Source organism: Notolabrus celidotus, chromosome 14 (assembly GCF_009762535.1).
Source record: "Notolabrus celidotus isolate fNotCel1 chromosome 14, fNotCel1.pri, whole genome shotgun sequence".
Classification (NCBI taxonomy): domain Eukaryota; kingdom Metazoa; phylum Chordata; class Actinopteri; order Labriformes; family Labridae; genus Notolabrus; species Notolabrus celidotus.
In genome coordinates this window covers 6525608-6548055 of record NC_048285.1, presented here as the reverse complement: position 1 = coordinate 6548055, position 22448 = coordinate 6525608, and the positions used below count along the sequence as shown (strand labels likewise).

Here is a 22448-nt window from a genome sequence, read left to right as displayed (position 1 = left end):
CCATTCCAGGCTTTGTTTTTTGAAGTTGATTTGAAGTTTGATGCACACCAGCTGGAAGTTCCTGTCAGCAGCTCCATGTGGATGGCCTCAAATATTCACAGGCAGGATTGATTCTCAGCTTTCCTACTCTCCAAAAAACACACCCCGGAATCTCACTGAAGCAGTCAGAAATCATGCAAAATAATATTATTTTAATCCTTTTTAATTTTATTATTTTTAATTATATTGAAAGTGGGGAAAAAAAGCAGTTATCACATATTTTCTTTGATTAAAACCAATTTTATTTTCTCGGAGTTTCCAGATATCATAACCCCACAGGACCCACAGGCAGATGAGTGGAAAATTAGGTCTCCTCAGTTAAAACTATTTTATAATTGTATTAATCTTATTTTATTCACAATAAAGACAAAAGAATGTGCAATTATATTAATGTAATATTTTGTCTTTAAAACATTAAAGGCTGCAGTTTGGGGTTTAAATAAAAACACCATGTCTGGAAACATTACAACCTCTCCTGATTGTTTGAGGTCTGTTTGGTTACGCCCAACAGTAGCTCCGACAGTGTATGTGCATTTGCAGTATGTTTGTTTGGTCACATGACTTTCCTGCGCGTAGAGTGACATGTATGCTGACAGGCTGGAATGCGACGAGCAAGCAGACACTGAACTGGTGACGGGAAAAGACTCCACCTCTACTATCTGTGAATATTTTGGATCCTGTTACAGTGACGTTGAACAGTGCAAAACTTGTAAAGTCTCTATGTTGCATGGTTACATGACCAATTTGTATCAACACCTGACAATGCACAGAAAAGAGTAGGATGAATGCATGTGAGTGAAGGCCCAGGCAAGTAAAGGCAGAGACAAAGAGGCATCTTAAGGTCGTTAAAGTGAAATAAAACCACAGCAGAGCACAATTAGAGTCTCAGGGGTTTTACACTGAGTTTCAACATGTCTCCTGGGTGACCCATCCCTCGTAACCCAACAGTCCCAATGTCCGTGTAGGGGCTCCATAGTGCATACACTTATTAGAGTAGTCCTGGAGTAAGCAATGTTCTAGTGCTGGAAGCCAGGTTGTCTGACAATACTGAAAGAGGTATTCATGGTGACAATGAAAATGAGTTACACTCTGTGTGCCTGAAAATGATAGAAAAAAACAAACAAAAAAAGACTGTAAAGTCAAAGTCCGAGAAGGAGGGTGTGTCATAAATTCACTGAAGTTGCTCATCAAAGGTCCCCACATTTGAATAAACATTTTACTACAGCCAGTGACTGAATAGCAGATCTTTTCAAGGTTTAAGCAGGACATGATGTCCCCCTCCAGCCACTGACTGTTGGTGGGCGGGGCAGCATCCCTCCATCTCAGCGATACTGCAGTGGCCAAGATCGATGCAAAATCTAGAGTACGACTTTTAAATGGGGTCAGACGCACATCCCCCTTTTCAGTAGTACCAAAAATGGCCACCAGATGGTTCGGCTCTAAGGTGATGTCAAGAATCTGAGACAAGGTTTGGCATACTTCTCACCAGAATTTTTCCAGATTGGGACATGTCCAGAACATATGGATAAGGGAGGCCTCACCTATCTTACATTTGTGACAGTAGGGGCTGACAGTAGGGTAAAAATGGGACAGTTTAGCTTTACACATATGGGCCCTGTGCACAACTTTGAACTGCAAGAGGCAGTGGCGAGCACAATGAGATGTGGAATTCACCAGTTTAAAGACAGAGTAAAATTCTAAATATATTTGTATGTTTTAAATCTAGAAGCAGGTGTTTCAAAAACTTCAACAACTTAATGCATGTTCCTCCATAACCAAGCAAGCTAATTCATAATGCCATTTATTATATTGCAATTGAAAATCGCAGTAGTGTCCTTTTTATGATCGCAATTGCACAATTACCCCTATCATGCTGCAGTATATACAACCTACCTTATATTGAGATGAGCTTGATGCACACACTGACAAGCTTCAAACCTAACAATGTAATAATTGACTCGCACTAGAGCAATAAAAGATGAGATTTTAGCACTTAGATATACAACCTCAGATTGCCTGTCTCCAGAGTTAGAAGTGCGAACATGTTCCTTGCTCGGCTGCTGTAACTGATTTGCAGACATCTTTGTATGTCACGTTATATATTGGAAATTAATTGGCCAATGCAAGTCTAGAGGGCAGATCTAAAGCGTATGTGTATTCTCTCATCACATTTTCCCTCCCTGCCCCTCCTGATCCCATGAATCATTCCTCTCTGTCCTGTCTCCTAATTGTTTGACCCGAGGTCTCCTCCCTTATGAGTTAGTGGCGTGCTTGAACAATCACCAGCAAAATGTATGCATGTGAGCAGCCAGGGCTTATTTGTCATGTATGTTGCATGCATGTTCAAAAATGTCAACTAGGCGGTCGATGGCGGCTGAGATTCGTCTTTGCCTGCGAATGTGCTTCGCCGTGTGATAAATATTCTTGTCATTTGTAACGAAATGGCCTCGTGCATCAAGTCTGCCGCTGTCAATTAATTAATATGGTAATGCCGAGCTTGTCACTCTTCATGGGTTGTGGTCAGGAGATAGTGTTCTGCAAATAACTTCCTCTGCCAGCAGGTGTGTGTTGTGTTTTCAGTCTTGTGCGTTGTCGTTAAAGCTGTTGCCCATTTATCATGTTGTCATTCATTACATTTCCATCTCAAATTCAAGTCCCTTTTTAACCCCAAGAACTCAAAACCTATTTACTCTGTGACATTTAAAGGAGGGCTGCCCCGACCACAGATCAGTCAAGTTGTCATCACATATGGGGTTAAGGAAAAAAGCGTTATAATCAGTCCAACATGGGGAGTTTTAACCACACGGCTGGGATTCTATTGAACCAACTACATGCTGGTTCTCCATTTGTTTCAGTCTGTCCCACACACACTCTCTGTTCCCCTGGTGGGTCAGACCCAGTTTCTGTACTGTACTTTCCCTGGAAGAACCATGTGGAGTCTCTTCCTGAGAAACTACAGGGGAGGTGAAAAAACATCGGACGGATTGCATATAGAACAGAGTGATTTAAAAAAAGTGCACTGTACTTTCGGCAGCCTCTCATGTCTTCAGGGAAGCTCGGCATGTGTAGGGCCCTTCTCAGCATGTACACTTCACATTTGCCTGTTTTGAAAACACGAGTTGCATCATATTGGTTTGTTTGGTTTTGAGGGGAAAGAGTGCAAATAGTATGACTGTATTCAGTGGAAATCAGCAAGCTTCTGCAAACCCTCTGCCTGGTTTAATATTTCATTACTGGAGAAGTCGTATCCCAAAAGGCACTTTACTCTGAATACTCTGGTTAAAAATGCATTGCTTTACTGTACAAATGGTTGAATGTGTTTCTTAGAGAGAGGGCAGTTGCCATCTGACTGCAGCCAAACAAAGGGCTGGTGGGGCGGCCTATAATGGAGACAAATACAAGTAATCACTGCGGTTAATGTTCGAAGCTCTCATACTCGCAGCTGTCGGCGTCATTACGATTGTTTTGTAATGAGCCAGCTCACATGTGTCGCCTGCTGTGATCTTTTAGTGTTGTACACAGTTTGACAAATTACAGAGAAGGTTAACCACAAAACAAAGAGATGAGTTTGCACATAGGGAAACTGAAACTCAAGCACTTGTTTGTGCTCACTCCACACTGGCAACTGAAGAGAGGAAATACTTTTCTGGAGTGAAGAGGAGTTCATCCTTCATTTCTTCTTCCCCGTCATTTCCCCTTTCTCTCCGCAGCTCTGGAGGGAAGCCAGCGTCATTGATGCCATAATTCTGCTGGTGTTACTGCTGCTCTCTGTGTGCTATGAAGATGAGAAAAGTGTAGTGTGTTCATTTTCGTAAGCAAAGCGCTGCTGTGGTGTTGTATTTTTTCTTTGTTTTCTCAAAGAATACAAGAAAATAGTTTCCAAATATCATGAGTGTCCAAGATCGGCTGTGAACCCATAGTTCCTGTAAACTAAGATCGTGACCTCCCCTAGTTATCATAGTTAAAGCAGCTTTGTATAAATAATTTAAATGGTCTGCATTAACATTTGAAAACCCCAGAGCAGCTGCTTTGTCCAGCTTCATCAGTAATCTCTACAGATTCCATAAAGAAGTGTAGACTGCATATGGGGGTCTGGATTTTCACCTTGGAAGTGTTCTGGTGTTTCCATTTGTAGTATGTTATAGTATGATCGAGTCGTATTGACCAATCGTGTATCAGCAGCTTCGGTGAAAGCCCAAAAAATCAAAACATGGAGAGCAAAAGCAGGCAGATGAGCTTGAGTGACAAATCTGATCGCCAGAGAGCCAGAGACCTACGAGTACTTGAAACAGATGAACAGGCACTATCCTGGGGGTTGGAATGAACCAAGAAATGAGCATGTATATGCTACAGATGTAAATGCATGAAGGAAATGGAACTCTGAGCTGTTACCAAACAATGATTGTCAATGGTTTCTGAGATGCTTTATTATTGTTAAGCCAAGAGTGACTGATGTTTGAGACTGTAAAATCCTTAATGCTTCTACTTGTGTGTTTTCAGGAGTGCGGTCCCCCCTGGCTGAAGACAGCCCGTGTGTCCGAGGAATCTCACCACCCAAGGCCCACTGTGTTGCCGCTGTGCCGATGAGGTAACCTCAGGACCTACGGCCCCCTCATTTCCACCCTCGGTCCATCCATCTCCCTCCCCTCTGTCCCTTCCTCCCTCCGACCCACCTCACCATGGGCCAGAAAATCTCTGGCAGTATCAAATCAGTGGATGTTCGCGGGGAGCCCTCGTATCGGCCAGTGCGCCGTGAACTGAGGGGCCCGGATTTCTGTCGGCCCCCTAGGCTGGACTTACTACTGGACATGCCATCAGCCAGTTCTGAGATGCAGCTCCGCCACGCCTGGAACCCTGATGACCGGTCTCTCAATATCTTCGTTAAGGAGGACGACAAGCTGACGTTTCATCGGCACCCAGTGGCACAGAGCACAGACTGTATCCGAGGGAAGGTCGGCTACACCAGGGGCCTTCACGTTTGGAGAATCCACTGGCCGGCCAGGCAGCGTGGCACCCATGCTGTGGTTGGCGTAGGCTCTGCTGAAGCACTGTTACACTCAGTGGGCTACACGGCACTGGTGGGCTCGGACTCTGAGTCCTGGGGCTGGGACCTGGGTCGAAACAGACTCTACCACGATGGAAAGAACCGTCCAGTGTCCACATCCGCACCCACATACCCTTGTTTCCTGGAGCCAGACGAGTCGTTTGTGCTCCCAGACTCTCTGACAGTTATACTAGACATGGACGAAGGAACTCTGAGCTTCATGGTGGACGGACAGTATCTAGGAGTAGCTTTCAGAGGGCTGAAAGGCAAGAGACTGTTTCCTCTTGTCAGTGCTGTGTGGGGGCACTGTGAAGTATCGATTCGCTATGTCAACGGACTGGATCGTAAGTGGCACACACAGTACAGTACACACACATACACATTTTCTGACCTGAAAGTTGACCCCCAACACTTTGAATATCAATTAGGATGTCAGTCGGTATTCAGCTCAAACTCAACCAGCTCATTTTTAAAGGACAGCGGCGAGCCGTCTTAGCTGTTTATGTTAATTTGCCTAACATATCCCAACAACTGACAGGTGCTATTGTGACAAGATAATGAATGTTATTCACATCATCTGCTCGTGGTCATAATGTTACGGCTGATCGGTGTATAATTTAAATTGTTAATCAGCATTTAGATGAGTGGACTCCATCAGTATCAAAAAGCCCGTCTGTTTGTAGTTCTTCAAACAAACCAGTTCCTGATATTTCCTCCTGCTTTTTATTTGCTGGCAGTGTTTCAAGCGTTATCATCCATCAAATATTGCTTCATGTCAGTATTTAGCAAACAATCCAGCAAGGTGAAAGGTGTTCTTTTCCCCTGATGGAACAGGAAACAGTTCAGAACACAGCTTTGAAAGTCTTCCAAAAAATCATCCTGGCGCTCTGCAGATGTCTGTGCTTAAACATATGTTTGATGTCAAAACGTATGATGCTAACCTCCCCTGCACACTCCCTCTTTTACAATCTATCATGCAGCTTCTTTAGGTATGTTCATGCACTATTCAGCATGCCTTACAATAAACATGCACACACAATTAGAGAGTTTTAAATGTAAAAGCTAAATAAAATGTCAACAACTACTTAATTTGCTCAATCATCCTCAAAATATAAGGATAAGTGCCTGTTTTAGGACCACTGTTTGCATCACTGCACTAAAATGTGGAGAGGTGGATGTGGTGGGTAATTGTCAGAGTGTAGAAATGTTATGTTAATGTATGAAACTCTGGATAGGTTTTATATTTAGACCTGCTCATCAAAACTGTGAAGGCCCGGGGTGAGACATGTGCTGGTACAAGTTTTACCAGAGGGATGAATAAAGACAGAAAGCAGGATTCTAGGAGGAAAGTATATTCTCTCAGTCATGGTCCAGGAACAGTTGTGTGTCTTAGTTGTACGACTAAGTGCTATTGATTGGATGATAATGTTGCCAGTCTGCTTTAAACTCCTCGTCTTTTGGAAAGGTCAGTGGTGACGTTTTAAATTTGATTGAATCGGTCCCTTTACTGTGTAATACGTGTGAAATATTAGGATTTTTGAAAGTTTCAAAGCTCCATCCTCGAGCAGTGCTGCTGTGGCTAGTTTCCAAACACTTCCATTTCGTCTTTGCTCTTCAGAGATGTTCAGGATTTAAGTTTCAAGGCAAGACTGAGAGAGCTTTACCAGCAGATTTGTATTTTTTTCTTCAGAGAGAACAGAGAATGGATATGCAGTGCACATTTCTGTCTGCACTGATCTATAAAAAGCCCACAATGAGAGGGACTGCGGCTTTGTTTACCAATAGGAAGCAGCTTAAACATGCCCGCGGTGTACTATTCTAGTCTATCGCCTTTTAACACTCTCTCTCAAGTCCTCAAAGTCTGTCTCAAACTCTCACACACTCAGAGTGCAAACAAAAACATTGTATTCATTTCTCTGTTATAATTAGAATATCTGTTTCCCCACCAGTGTCCTTATGTCCCCTTTCTTCATGCTTCTCTCTGCCCTGCTGCTCTTTCCAGTTAAATGTCATCGTTCCAACTAGTAGTCATCTCCATCCAGTCTGCCCTCTCAGATTGTGTAATAGCCCTCAGTCCTCCCTCCCGCTCCAGTCTGCATGATGCACAAAGACCCAAAGCAGGCTGGAGGCGGTGCCGACAGTGAGGCATGGACACCATGTCCGTGGCTGCGAGCCATGTGTGTTTGTGTGTGTACTTGTGCGTGTGTGTGTATGTGTGTCTTTGTGGGCTGGAGGACAGCAGCCAGCAGAGGAGGAATCCTGGAAGATGTCCCAGTGTGCCTCTGAGCTCAGCGTCTGGCCTTGCTTAGTGGGAAGCGTCAGGTTAGGTGTGTGTATATATTCATGTTAAGAAGCTTATATGCACATCATTTAGAGTGTCCCATTTTCATGCTCAAGTCATGATAATATAGTACAGTACAGAACCTGCATTTGGAAATGTCTCACTGCCCTATGTGGTTTATTAAAAGTCCTCAGTGTTTGGATTCTGTGCAAAATATGTTATTGATGCACCGATATCACGATGGAACATATTCAGCTGGGAAGTATAAACTCCTATTTTATAAAACCAGAGAATTAAATGCCTTCATCTTAAAGTGTTAGAATATTTAGAACTGATGATGATCACACTGAGAATCAACACCCTGCCCTGTCCTGCCTCAGCTCTAAAACCAGACAACTATCCCAAAGAGCAGACGCCTTTCAGAGCAGGGTGGGTTTAACTCAGTGCCTCCATGCAATTACTTGCTGCAACACTTAACGGCTTTGTTTGCACATAATAAAACTAAAATAACTGGTTAGTTTGGTTTAGTTTATTAGTTTCTTTCTCAGGGATCATTCACAACACAACTGCTGAGCCAGAGTTGGCCACAAAAGCCTAGGCAGTTCCCTGGACAGGAAGATCTAAAAAAATACAACATAAACAATCTAAAAGAACTGTATTCAAGTTACTAAAAACAATACATACTTCCCAACAGAATGCCACATTAAAACACATATCAAATTATATTACGGCCTCTTTAAGACTGCATACAGAGGTTAAATCTGTGATCACGTGACTGGTTTGCCTTGAGCCATGATTTAAGTTTTGCTTTAAAACACTGAAGCTTGTGCAGCCTCGAAATAATGGTCGGACTTGAGTTTGTCGATTTAAAACTACACTGTGTTTTTAAAAGACACAGATACGTATACAAGCTTATGAGCGGTGGCTCATTAATGAATCAAGATGGGTTATATTTAAAAAGAAATGCACAAAAAGAAAAAATAAACACCTGGAAAAGAAAAGCATTCAATTTGTGCATTTAAATGTATCCAAGTGCAAGGATTCACAGTTTTCTAGGGAGGACCTCGAGACATCGACTTGTTCTCAGTACTCTGTGCCTGGGGCTGTAGTGTATCTACTACAACCATCTATTTATTGGCATAGATCAAGCAGAAGTAGCCCAGGATGCAGGTATTGTTACACTTCAACATAACTTTTAGTTTGAGCAGTCAAAATGTTGATATGAGCTGCACCCTGCTCTGCTCTCAGTTTACATCTCAATGTGTGAATCTTGAGCCCCTTTCACACATATCCCTTAAAAAATCTCATGAGAATTCAGGTCCTTACTTTTTCTGGACTTGCCCTATTACTCATGACACACACCGTAGGGGGTTATCTGTGCTAGATGACTGGATGATGTAAATGGAGTGCCTGGGTGGAGTGTGCATGGTGGCTGTTTTGGAGTTAATAGATCTACAACTTTTCCTTCTGCAGTTCAAACATAAGACTGGGAAAAATATCGACTAGTATCACAACACTGTTCAACGTGATTAACATCATAAACGTGCCCACTCGCCACTCATTCGACAGTAACCTGCTGTGTTCACACATCGTCTCACTGAGGCTTCATGCAGAGCTCGTACTTGCAGGCTGGCAGGAAAACGTCTGAGTCATTGGATTAGGAGATTTGTGTTCAGCCTACCTTGGGAAACTCTCAGGCGTGCAGTGCACGTGTGAAAAGGGCTGAGAAAAGTTGTCAAGCTTAATTAAAGGCACGTTAGTCCAGTGTAATCTTACTGGGGACTGGCAATCCTGAGTTTGCTAAGAAAAACAGTTAATCTGTCGATCCCGGTTTTATTTGCTTCCCTTTTTGCTTTATCATAAACATTGAAAGATGACGGACTGCTGAGACTTCAAAGAACAAGGAATCCATCTTCTCCCTGATACATTTTTACTGCTAACAAAGTAACGCAGCATTAGATGAGTTTTGAGTCATGATTGTTCAAAGAGCTTCTGTTCTGACAGAATGCACATGAGAGATCCGTGAGTGGTATCAGCATACGGCACATTTCCATGTAGTTCTATAGCGAAGAATGGAAACATCAATATGTATGCTTGGAGATGACAGTGCTCCCCTATTCCCACATCTTACTTTTGTGCATCGTCTTAATGTAACTCATGGAGGAAGATTCATTCCTTTTTTCACTTCTGGTTTCCTGATCTTTCACTTGTCTCAGACTCTATTCACGTTCTCCCCCTCCTCCTCCCCCTCCTCCTCCCTCCTGCTCAGACTCCTTTATTCTCAATCTCTCCCTCCCTGAAGAGAGAGAGATAAGTATACTTATCCTCGTCATACTGTCCCTTAATACCCAGTATTAATGCAGTTTTCCCATCCGTTCTATGCAGCAGTGTACTCTTCAGTCCTTTGCCTCTCTGTCCAAGAAACACTTGAAAGCACACTCTCATGAAACATGATTTTTCTTTTATCAGATTTGATACCTCGTCTGTCTCATGTCTCTGAGTTCTAAGCAGTGGGGGCTCCTGGAGCACGCTGTCCTCTGTTCTTCTTTTTCTCTTCATCAAAATAAGCCTTGTGACGCAACAATTACCCAGCAAGCCTAACGACGACACGCTGATCCAAACCCATTTCAACCTGAACAAGTTAGACCAGTGAAGAGGAAGTGTTTCACACACAACAACAGCTAACATGCTTCCCCGCCCCTTTTGCAAATGAACCTTATTTGACTCCTACTCTCATTGTGTTTCATCTCCTCCCTCCTGCTCTCCCTTTTTTCTCTTTCTTTTTTCTCCTCCCATGCTTCTCAACACTAATCCTTCCTCTCCGTGTTTACACGCCCAATTGTGGTGACAGGTTGCTGTGGAGACGGTTAAGCTGACTTCTCGGTGGATGGGTGGGTGGTTAATTGTCGACCAGGCAGCTTGCTCACGGGTTTGCCGGGTGAGGGCTTGCCCTATGCAAATGGTTGTGTTCCTTCTCCGTGTCTGCAGTTCAGAGCTGTAAGGAATATTCTCAGCGCAGATGCAAGCTGTAGCTCCACTTAAGACCTCGCATGAATTAAGACTGAACCCTTACACTGCTTCCCAGAAGGCTACCATCGGGTAAAGAATTAACTAGTCTGTGCTGTTTTGCTCGTTAAAACATGTAACAGAGCTGATCATTTTTATTTTACTGCAGTTACTCAAAGCAACACTTTGATTGGACTCCAGGGAGCTGATAAACATATGTGCATAAGTGATTTTCCCTGATTTTGACCCGTGTTGGCTTTTTCAAGTTCTTTGAAGCTCGCTTGAAACGTATCAGGAGCTTGTTTTCATAGCAACAAGTCCTTTTGCGAAAACTTGCAAAAGTGAACACTTGTTTATTTAGCTGCTCGTAACTAGAACTGTAAAACTTCGATTTCTGAGGTTTACACCAATTTAAAAGGAAACATTGAAGTGGTCAATGATAAGATAGCCAATATGATAGTAATAAAAATTACATTTTATTTAAAGACGCCTTTCTTGGCACTCAAGGTCACTGTACAGGGCAGAGTTTAAAAAAGAACAATATAAAAATTAGGCTGATACAATCAACGAGGTATGATAAAGTGTAATTGTATAATAATAATAATTAAAAATAAATTAAAATTAAATTAACAGGATACGATAAGAGTGCAGTGAAGACGTGTAAACAGAGTGAATATGACAGTTTAAAAAGATGAGTTTTGAGATGAGATTTTGAAATGGAAAGAGAGTCGATGTTACTGATGTCTGGTGGGAGGGAGTTGCAGAGGCGGGGGGCAGACCACCTGAAGGCTCTGGACCCTATGGTGGTTAAGTGGGTGGGTGGTGTAGTGAGGTGAATAGGTATGGAACTTTTAAGCTGAGAGAGAAAATAATTGATAATTTGTGCATCAAATGAGCACGGTCTCTGCTCACATATGTCCCAACAGATGTACCAATGTCCTCTCATCATGGTGTCAATTTTAAATTTCATAAGATAATTTGACATTGACATACAGTGTCCTCTGGGGATGGAAGAAAAGATAACCAATAAAAGTTGCCTGCATTTACCTACTAAACATGCACGCACAGGAGCTGATGTTCTTCGTCTGTGTGTAATGGCAGATTGCATACCAAGTGCAGCTTCAGCAAGCTGACCAAAGAGCAGAAGCTGAAATTATCTCATTAAAAAAAGAAACAAATCTTCAAGTTTCAACACAAACAATCTTTCAAGTCACCTTAAATATCAACATCACCACAAAGGTGTATTGACTGAATGCCAAACAACATTATTTGCAGCTAGCATCAGCACCAATGAAGTGCTGCAGTGCAGATTTGAGAACTGCAGACAGTTTACCAGTTTCTCTGAGGTAGAAGGCCAAGCATTTCCCTAGAGAACAGCTTGGATTGGAAGTATCCGTGGTCATCTTAGTCACAGACGTATCCCTACCTGCTCTCTATTAAAGGATTATTACACACAATCAGTCTGATCGACAATAACGTCAGTGACGAAAGTTTTACCACAGACATATGGACTTCTTATATTAGTCTAGTGAGTAGGCGTAGTTTCACGGCCAGAGGCTGAATAACAACTTCGTCATGAGAGAAATTATTTCTTGCAGCTCCTGTTAGCCGTAAAAAAAAAATACAGTTGTTGCCAGCACTGTTGTTTTTGAGGGTTTACAACAGTATACACGTGCATAGTAAATACATCCATATTTTCTCACTACATCTTAGCCTTTCTTACCCTCAGGTTTGCATAAACTACACATATTAAAATACAAAATATGTGAAATATATATATTGCTGATCTTATCTGTATCAGCCATCAGTAGCAGGTAATGTCAGCTCAATAATATACATAATGTGCAGTCTTAGCTGGTATTGTATCATAATGTTGGTTATTCGTTGAGCTTATTGAAGCAAATTACATCAACATTTGAAGCTGAGCATCATAGATTAGCTCATTCTCTGATAAAAGGATTCATTCAGGCAGCTTAGAAATAATGACAAAATGCTGGTGTTATTGTTGAGCTCTCAGGCTATTATGCTCATAATACAGAGAAGCATTAAATGTTAAATGTTGAAAATCGAGTCTTCCCCACTTTAGTAACTTTTATAACAAAACACTGTTTGTCCATCAGACACCAGGTGCCAAATATCATACAAGTATGAACAAAGACTGGCTGTCGTGTTTTAATGAAGCCGTTATCATTAACATAAAAGTGACCTATGTGTGAAAGACACAAAGCCATGAGTATGATTCAGGAAGCTAGCGGTCACCCTGCAGTGTGAGTCCAGCTTTGGACGCACAGACCAGCCATCTGTCGTCCAAACAGGACTGATGAAGCATCCGTGTCAGAATTTAATCTTCTTCATGTATTCGGTCTCACCCTGCTGAACCTTTTCCTGATGGATGGGTTTGGTTTGGTTGTGCCAACTCACTGAAAATAGAGAAATATTGAATGAAGATGGTCAACTTTTAGGATGATAGCAGATGTGTTTCCTAGTCCACTTTGATATGTATTTCTGTGGACTGTTTCCATGTAATCCTTGGCTCTTCTACCATGTTGACTCCTTTGTAGTCTCAAAACTACTTATTACACAGAACCTCATGCCATAATTAGAGTCTGTGCAGTAGCAGTTGGGAAGGTTGAGCCACAGTAGTGATGTCCCATTCTTGCCACTAACCAAAACACATTTAACAAAGCAAGCTGTAGGTCTTGGTGGTCTATCCCTTTCTATGGCGTCAAATACTGCATTAAACTATGAAGAAAGATGACTTGCACTATTTTTGTTCGACCCATATGTTACCATAAAGGAGGTGGGCATTATGACCTAAACTGCAGCCAGTTGGTCAGAGGAGCTTACAATTTTTTACCCTCTCTTTAGAGACCTGTCAGACCATCCCTCTCTTTTATACCATCGGCTGTAAATAAAACAACAACATAGACATGGCCTCTGTGTTGTCACCTAATTGTTTCACCCAGATGTTTTGAAGCCTAGTGATGGCGCCATGTTGGAAATACTGTCTCTGCCTATCTTTTGATCAACCTAGTCACAGGCAAAGCGGTGAAGCTGAGGCAGGCTTTTAACCTCCTGGCCAACAGCTATGATGCATCCACCGTCCATCAACTCTGCTGTGACTCCAATTATGTAAATGTAATGATCTCATCAGATGGGTTATTAAAAAATCCAACCTCTGTATTATTAGCACAGTGTGCACTAATTTGCAGTAATAATGGGCGTTCTAAAACTGGACCTTATGAGTATCCCTTGGCTTTTGGAGCAAGCCTCAAGTGTACACTTGAGGAACTGTAGTCTTCACTCTCCTGCATTGTCTTCATTTTTCAACTCCAGAGTTTGCCACCTGTTTTATACAGTTTTAGGATTCACACAGTTGTTGGTTGATGGATGTGTGTGTGTGTATGAGTGAATTTGCGCTCCCAAACAGCACACACAGAGACAGTTTTATGCCTTAATAATCATGTATGCGTAGCCTCTATTTCCTGAGCAAAGTGAGAGCAGCAGGGACAAATTGACTGCAGTCTATGCTTGTGTCTGAGGCTCACTAGCTCTGGGTGTTGCAGGGTAATAGGAAATCAGATATTATCAGCGGAAGGAATCACTACATCAGTGAGCAATTTGTTTCCACTCTGGAAAGGACAGTTCAATTTGTACACCTGCATTTCCAATTAGGTACAGAGCAACACTTTACTTCCCCCCCCCTGCTGCTCACCTTACTGTTCTGCTCCAGTTTTCTTCTGTATCTCAGACGTCATGGAACCAATTCTGTCCACTTCTAAATATATTCCTCTCCTCCCTGTTCTACCCTTTGACCTCTTGGTGAATAGGGGATGGCAGTGTGTCTGCACCTAAAGGGCTGGATATGTAAGACTGATAAACATGTCATCTCAGAAGTAGGTCAGTTTATGCTAATGTGTTGGATAGGCACCACTGGGAGCCTGCACCTTTTGCTTGCTACCTTGCAGGATAATTTGGGCGGAGTTAAATGGAGCAAATATGCCTAAAAGATGGACCCATTTTTCGAACTAGGACATCAGTTGGTTTTGTCTCATGGTAGGCTGATGTATATGCACAGAAATGCACCAGGCAGCATGCAGAGGAAACTAGAGGGAAGCCATCACCAGTCGAGAATCATCCATCTCACCTCTGTGTGGGCAGACTGACCGACGCGCCGCCATCCCAAAACTTTACCTCCCTTTCCGCCACTTTGTTCTCAGTAAAGTGTTAGGTAGGTGTGTGCGCCTGCCAGCCTGCCAAGCCTCTGCAATCCAACGGTGCATCGGGCGCTCAGTCGTCCTTAACCACACTTTCCCACACTCCATCTCCTCTTTAGTGTGCAATAAATCTGTCAGAGAAAAAAAGAGTCTCTGGCCATCACCAAAAAGTGCTTGAAAGGGAAGAGAGAGGATTCACATGACAGACTGCAGGGAGGAGGATGGATAAGGAATGGGCAAAGAGATCCTTTGCTCAGCTCTACTTTACTGAGTTGGCTCCAGCTAATTAGCATAGATTGATTATTTAACTTGCCTGTTTATTCTGGTGACACATTGGCTGCTTTAAATAGCTAACAGGAGTTCATCTCAGTACGCCTTAGTTCATCATTATCTGAAGTTAAAAAAATAGCTTGAGAATATTAAGTTCATGATGCGCAGTTCTTGTTTCCATCAGCAGTCGCAGTCGATTCTTAGTGGATTGAAAATTAAGCTGATAATAAAACTCTGACCTCATATATCACTGATCATATAACTGTCCTCAGCAGCTTTGTGAACAATAAAAAACACATGCCATGAATTGAATTGGCTTTTAACTTTTATTACTTTATCCACCTGAGATGACACCATCAGTGATCGATAGTCAAGTAGACAGTCTGCTATTGTTCTCTGTTCCTCCTATACCTGTAGTGAAGAGGATCTATACACACTCACACACACACATACACACACACTTGTCCCGTTAACGGCCGTTTGTGTGACAGTTGCGTTAACCAGCAGCAGGATGAGGGGCTGCTTGTACAGGCACTGACAGCGCCTGTCTCGATCTTTATGTCGGTGTTTCTGTGACGCGATGAGGTGTGTGTTTACATTTTACAGCCATGCTCAGTCTCTGGAAATACATGTGGAGTAGTGTGAGATTCAGAAACGGAGAAAATCACTGTGAGTGTCGCTAATGTTTTCTTCTCTTGCTATTTAATGCAGTTAGGATTCTTCTTCTTCTGTTACTTACTGCGGTTAGCAAACAATTTTAAGACCTTCTGTATCCCCCGTCTGGTGGGAATACCTTATTACAACTAGGCACTGGTAAAAACAATGAAAAATTTTAATTTCAAAATGAGAAAATGTTCGCAGTAACTCTTCGATTTTTACTAAGTGAATGAATACTTGAATATTCGATAATCATTGCCCATCCCTACTACACACTCTACAACAAATATTTCGTTGGGATTCACAACCACGTTCTCTACGATAGTTTGGATTCGTCATTATCAACAGCAGTCATCCGAATGTGGCTCACATGCTGTGAAAACTGGATGCCAAGGCAAAAAACTAAACTGTTGCAACCTCACACAACACAGCTGACACTAACGGAGAGGAAGCAGCTGTGTGCATGGTGAAGAATAAAGAACAATTAAAATGGAAGTTAGAAAATAACACCTGAAACAAAGTAATGTGATCTGTCACCTGTCATGGAGTGAGCTCACAGTAATGGAATCAAGCGATTCATTGCAGTTAATCAACCACTAAGCCTGTCATCTATTAATAGTTTTTTTAAATTACTTGTCAACACTAAAAACGATGTTTCAAATTGCAGATGTTGTGCTCAATTAAAGTAAATGCCACAGAGATAACACCTCATCAACTCACACACAAACTCAACGGATCAATGTTGATGACCTCACTTTCTAACTTATGCAGGAGAGCAAAGCCTCAAGAACACTTTTAACCACATCGTGTTCCTATTCCTGCAGAACTAGTGTCTCTTACAGTGTTGTTAGTTAACTTACCAGTTGTGTGCACTTCCTATCAGTGCTCATAACATCCGTGTGACAGGTCCATTGTCACCCCAGGCAACCCTTACCATGGAGACAAGCTCTGTGTCGACAGGGATTGGCTGAGTTTCAGCAAGTTGGTACCATCATCGCGTCATCAGCTCCCTCGGGAGAGCGCTGTGATGACACCCTATGCTGCAGTGTCCGTCCTTTTACAGCATGCTCTCCTGTTACCTTGAGTTTTAATGGAAGTTTTGTAGTCTGACTTTATTTTTTATACTTGACTTTGGTGATACAAACAAACCTGAGAGAATTGAGACCATTACAAAGTCAGCCTGTTATAACCTTAGAATGTATCAAGGATTAAAGGACTTGTGTCCAAACAGGATCCAATTATTGTAACAGTCTTTTCACAGGTCAGGAATTCACAAGTAGACAACCACAGCTGGTGGAGAATGCAGCTGCAAGGCCAGCTCTGAGGTCTTTACACTGGCTCCCTCTCTGTTGCAGAATAGCTTTCCAAACACCACTGTTGTTTTGTAAGGAACTGAACGGATTGAGGCCAAGTTATATTTACCAAAACACCAAGAAGCATCCAAACATGGACTTTTCAGATCGCTTGGGACGGGTCTGCATTCTGTCCCCAGAGTCTGAACCAAACATGGAGAGTCAGCATTCCCTTCTTGTGCCCCATAAATCTGGAACAAACTTGCAGAAAATGCAGGTCTACTCTACTTTCACTTCTTTCAAATCAAGGCTTAAAAGTCTCCTGTTTACAGCTGTGGGTAAAATGCAAATATGATGTTTGAGGTTTCCTTTGATACACGTTTCACTGTTTGCATTTGGATAGTTGTTGGTTTTATTCATCCGTACTGTTGTGAAGGCAGTTGTGCTTGTGCAGGACTTGGGTCCAGGACAGATTTCCTCCAAGAAGACAATAAAGCATATCAGATCGTAACAGCTCGTATCAAAGCTTATCATATCAGATCATAAAGTAACAGATCGTATCGTAACAGATCGTATCGTAACAGATTGTATCGTAACAGATCGTATCGTAACAGATCGTATCGTAACAGATCGAATCGTAACAGATCGAATCGTAACAGATCGAATCGTATCAGATCATATCAGATCGTATAAGATCAGATTGTATCAGATCAGATTATATAGAATTGTATCGTATCATATCACATCGTATCAGATCATATTGTATCAGATCGTATTGTTACAGATCGTATCGTTACAGATTGTATCCTTACAGATCGTATCGTTACAGATCGCATCGTTACAGATCGTATCGTTACAGATCGTATCAGATCGTATCGTTACAGATCGTATCGTTACAGATCGTATCAGATCGTATCGTTACAGATCGTATCGTTACAGATCGTATCCTTACAGATCGTATCATTACAGATCGTATCGTATCAGATCGTAACAGATTGTCTCGTATCAGATCGTATCGTATCAGATTGTATTGTATCGTATCAGATCGTAACAAATCGTCTCAGATCGTATTGTATAATACCGTATCGTAATAGATTGTAACAGAGCGTATCAGATCGTATCGTATCAGATAGTATTGTAATTAGGGGTGCAATGGATCAAAAAACTCAGGGTTCGGATCGGATCACGGTTTTGAGTCACAGATCGGATCATTTTTCGAATCAGCAAAAAAAAAGGAACACAAGACAAATACAACTTTGTCCCTCCATTTATTTTGTAAAACACTTTGCCCATTCAATAAAAACAACATTCAACTCAAAAATGTACTGCATGTGCAAAGCATCCTATCTGTGGGCCCAGTCCTGCCTCATTCACTGCATTTCATGGCATGGCAAGTGAAGGAGCAGAGGAACTTTAGAAGTTTCACTCCATTCTTCTTTCAATCACTGATTTTCACCGTCCACTTTTCTTTGAGCTGCAAACTGTGAACACACTGTTTTGGTGCATTCTAGGGTCCTACAGCTGGCAAAGTGCCAGTATGTGAACTGCTCCATAAATGAAAATGAAAGTTAAAACTTGTACTCGCAGCAGTGGACTCTAAGTGACTCAGTAATAGCCTGTCTGCGTATCGTAGACATGGAGACAAGTCCCGCTAAACACACGGTGACCCGACCAAAACACAGACTGAAGGAATAACAGTTCGGGGGCCACAAATAGGCGGCCGGGTGCGGCCGCTGGCCGCGTATTGACGGCCTCTGGTCTAGTGGGTGCGCAACGGAATTTCATAACGTGGCTCAAGCACATTCAGCATTCACTGTATTTCACAGGGAACCAAAATGCTCCCATACATGTGGCTTACAAGATGCAGGAGGGTTTTCAAGTTCCTCTGCTCCTTCACTTGCCATGACTACCGCTGCGCTTGACGAATGAGTGTGGATTGAACATCTGCAACTTTTTTTTTTTTCATCAACCGATCCGCGGACCACGTCCGTGCCAAACCGTGGAGAGGCATCCGTACGGATCACGGATCAACGATGATCCGTTGCACCACTAATCGTAATAGATCGTATCGTAACAGATCATATCAGATCGTATTATACTTCCTTTCATTCAATAATTGTAGTGACGGAACTATTTTGATTACCTAACAGTGCGCGGTGACTTTAATTATTATATTTTATACCAGTCTCGTTATATTTCATCCTCTGTTTTAGCTGTTTTCATATTTACCATCTGGGCTTTTTGCCAGCTCTATATAAGAAGAATAAAATTCCCTCTCTCGTGTTTTGCCCTTTTGATATGATGTCTCTTTTGAAGCACTTTGAATTGCCTTGTTGCTGAAATGTTCTATATAATTAAACTTGCATTTCAGTAAATATGCTCAACGTCTGCCTAATGGGAGCTAAAGAAAGTGAATGCTAACACGCTCCTCAGCTGGCATATGTTAAGTTGAATCTGTTAGCATGCTGATATTTCCTGCACCCTCCCTCCCCCCTCAGAAGTTCTGTTGCTTTTGAATGTAATTGAGAGGAATGTGCAGCTGTCTCCTTGTTTTGAGATCTCCTGTGATCCCAGCTGTCCGTACTGTATGCAACATTTGCTCGAACATTTAAATTGGCAACATTTCAGGCAGCACTTACAAATCTTCACACAAACATCGCATGTAACACATGGTGCGGCTGTGACTGTACACTCCCAGCGCCGTGACATCACACAGCAGCAGTGTGAGGAGCTGGTTACTATGGAAACTACCTATATGCGGGGGCTGTGCTGGTTAGAGTAGACTGATTGATGGGTGCTGTTAGGCCCAGTGGAAAGTAAATCCATCTCAGAGGGGGTCCGTCATTCCTCAGTCTCCCCATGCAGCAGGAGAGTGTGATCTGAGTTCTTTATTTACGTGAGTGGAGTTCAGACGATCACAAGCTGTTGGATAAACGGAGACGGGATCTCACTCCCAGTTTCACCAGTATTAATTTCTAATCTTGTAAGCTGGCGTGCACTTACCTCTGCAAGTTAATGAGATGTCGTTGTGGTGTGAGGCTGTGAAGAGTTATCAGCTGTGCGGTCTCGTTGCACACATCAATGCACATTTCCTGCATTCAGCCTTATTCCACATGTCTCTCTGATTCAAGCACTTACCATGCTGATGTAGCTACAAATGAACCCACACTTTTCCCCAAGGTGCTCGTACAAAGCCTTTTCATGAAGCACATGGCAGTCAAATAAATTGAGATAGCTGTTCTCCATTTCTTTGTATGCTGTCAGCTGCAGTTCACTGGCGGATTTCATTATTTCCCCTCGCTGCTGTTACAAAAGGTCACTCACCAGAGCACGGCGAAGGAATTCAGTTAGATGTTCGATGCAAAAGTTCACTGTCAAATGCAAATAAGAGCACTGAACAACGCACAGGGAAGTGATTAACTAACAGGAAGTTTATTGTGATTGATTCTAACACAGAGTCTCAGTGAAAATCTCCAGATCTGCTTTTGATTAGGATCCTGATGTAAGCGGAGTCGATGCGGACTTGATTCCTGTCCAATCTGCTCAAACAGGCTCCTGTTTTCTCCTCAGCTGTTTGTGTGTTCACCATGCAGCGGTCATGTAGCCAGCAGGGCAGAAGTTCATGCCCAAAGGAATGCCTGAGTTCTCTGTAGACTTGGCTCAGTGTGCTCCTACTCCGTGAACACAGCTCACATTAGATGTCACACATTTACACCTTATTTGCTCTGTAGGAGGCCGGGGTTTGAGGTTGTGTGCTGCAGTTTGAATAGACTATGGGGAAAAAACAGCTTAATCAGTTACAGACGAGGCTTGTTCGGTTTGCCGCTCTTTACTTTGTGTGTATGGTCATGTGTCCATGTGTGTATGATTTAATTAACTTGGTCGTCTGCAGTGGAAAGTGTGTATTCATGGAGGATGGACAAAAACGGGATAAAACATGGTGCAGTGTTAGAGTTCTGACGTCTGACTGAGCACAGATTATAGATAACACTTGTGACCTTGATACAGTAATTTATTTATTGATGTAACTGGTTCAGGGAATTTGCCTCAGTTGATTGTCAAAACATCAGCTCCATCAATAAGTCATAGCATCAAGGCTACAAGTGTGTGATCGCTGTCCTTTGAATATCAATGCACACGGTCACTCAGTGCGAGCAGAAACTACGACAAACTTTTCTTTTCAACCTCTGCCCGTGGACGAGTGTGTGCTGTGTAAATGCCCCCACTCGTGTCCTTCACACAGTGTGTAAGTCGACTCTGAGCAGCAGGAATCCAGCCCGTCCAGATGGTGCTTCCAGGTGGAGCAGCTTGACATTCATAAAGGGACAGCAGTTACGAGTCCGTCTCTGTCTGACACCCAGACATCGCTTTCCTCCACAACCTTTGGGAGGAAAGTCTCCATGTTTAACTGGCATATATTTACAACAGTGATGACATGGATGTGTGTTAATGTTTTAATGCCTGCTGCTTCTCTTTGCTGGTTATGAATATGCATCATGTGCTCAAGCATTACAACTAATAGGAGCTGGAGGGAAAAGGAATACAGAATAGTTTGCCATATGTTGTTTGGCTATTTTATAACTCTGCACAGACACCAAGTATTACTATTTGAATCATATAAGTTATACTGAATGCCCAAATTAAACTGCTTTTGGGCTAAAATTGTGGAGAAAAAAAACATGATACTGTTCGTTTTTTTCTGGTGAGGTCAGTAGGGGTCACCGTTTTTGGATCAGTTGGTCAAAAGCAAGCAGCAACCTCCAGTCTCACAATATGAACCCCATGCGGATAGGTTATGAACTGCAATTCATCGTGAATCTGCTTGAGGCTGGCTGCAGAAACGCCGGAAACCACATACACACCAATTCAAAAAAGATGATAGTTGCAGCAGAAATAAACATGTTTACAGCCTGGTTCAAAAAACAGCTTCGGTTTACGTAGCTAATTTCTCTATCGGCGCACACACTGTGCGGGATGTGAATTTTTTTCAAGATATTAAGATTACAAGTTTTTGCCCAAATAAGGACATGACTGACTTGACTGACAGGCGGGAACACATAGCTGTTTGCTAGGAGGCTCAAACCCCGCCTCTTTACCTCACACTAAGCTTGGTTGAGTTTAGCATTTCCAATATGGCTCCTGCCGATGATTGGCTTCAAAACAGCGCTCACGAACAGATGTTTGACTTCACGGATACTACGTCCATTATTTATACAGTCTATGGTTAAAACGGACCTGTATTTACAGATACTATACTAAATGTAGATCTGTTTTCATGGGGCTTGGATATAAATAATTGAAGTGTTCTGGTTTCCATGTGGAGTCATTTTGTAGAGTTGTGCTGACCAATCACATTTCAGCAGGCTATTGTAAGTGCAGGAAAAGCAGTCCAAAGATGGTGGAATGAAATCCTCCGTTATGACTTATTTAACTTTACAAATGGATCTCTCCATGCAAGTGCAGCCAAAAATCAGGACCAAAGATTTCAACTTGATGTCATAACACTACCATTCAACCACCGGTGACTGTATTAGTGAATGTTTTATAGAGGAAAAACAATTCAACTTTGAGGTTGCCCAGAAGTGGTAGCATTTTTTGCTTTGCTTTTGCTTTGCTTTGAGGTGAAGCCACTAGATGTTCCA

General features: G+C 42.4%; 1 protein-coding gene and 1 long non-coding RNA gene across 2 annotated transcripts in view; one reads left to right on the top strand and one right to left on the bottom strand.

Moving 5' to 3' along the window:
- Positions 1-22448, top strand: part of LOC117825434 (SPRY domain-containing SOCS box protein 4-like) — a 63062-nt gene that overhangs the window by 38769 nt on the left and 1845 nt on the right. Inside the window, exon 3 of the mRNA XM_034701284.1 lies at positions 4540-5427. Coding sequence (XP_034557175.1) covers positions 4719-5427 — 709 coding nt within the window. The 5' untranslated portion in view covers positions 4540-4718. The remainder of the gene's footprint in view (positions 1-4539; positions 5428-22448) is intronic.
- LOC117825436 lies at positions 12560-16414 on the bottom strand. Its single transcript, XR_004633845.1, has 3 exons — positions 16375-16414; positions 14518-14718; positions 12560-12790 (listed from the first exon to the last, which is right to left on the bottom strand). It is a non-coding gene; the product is annotated as an uncharacterized LOC117825436 (long non-coding RNA).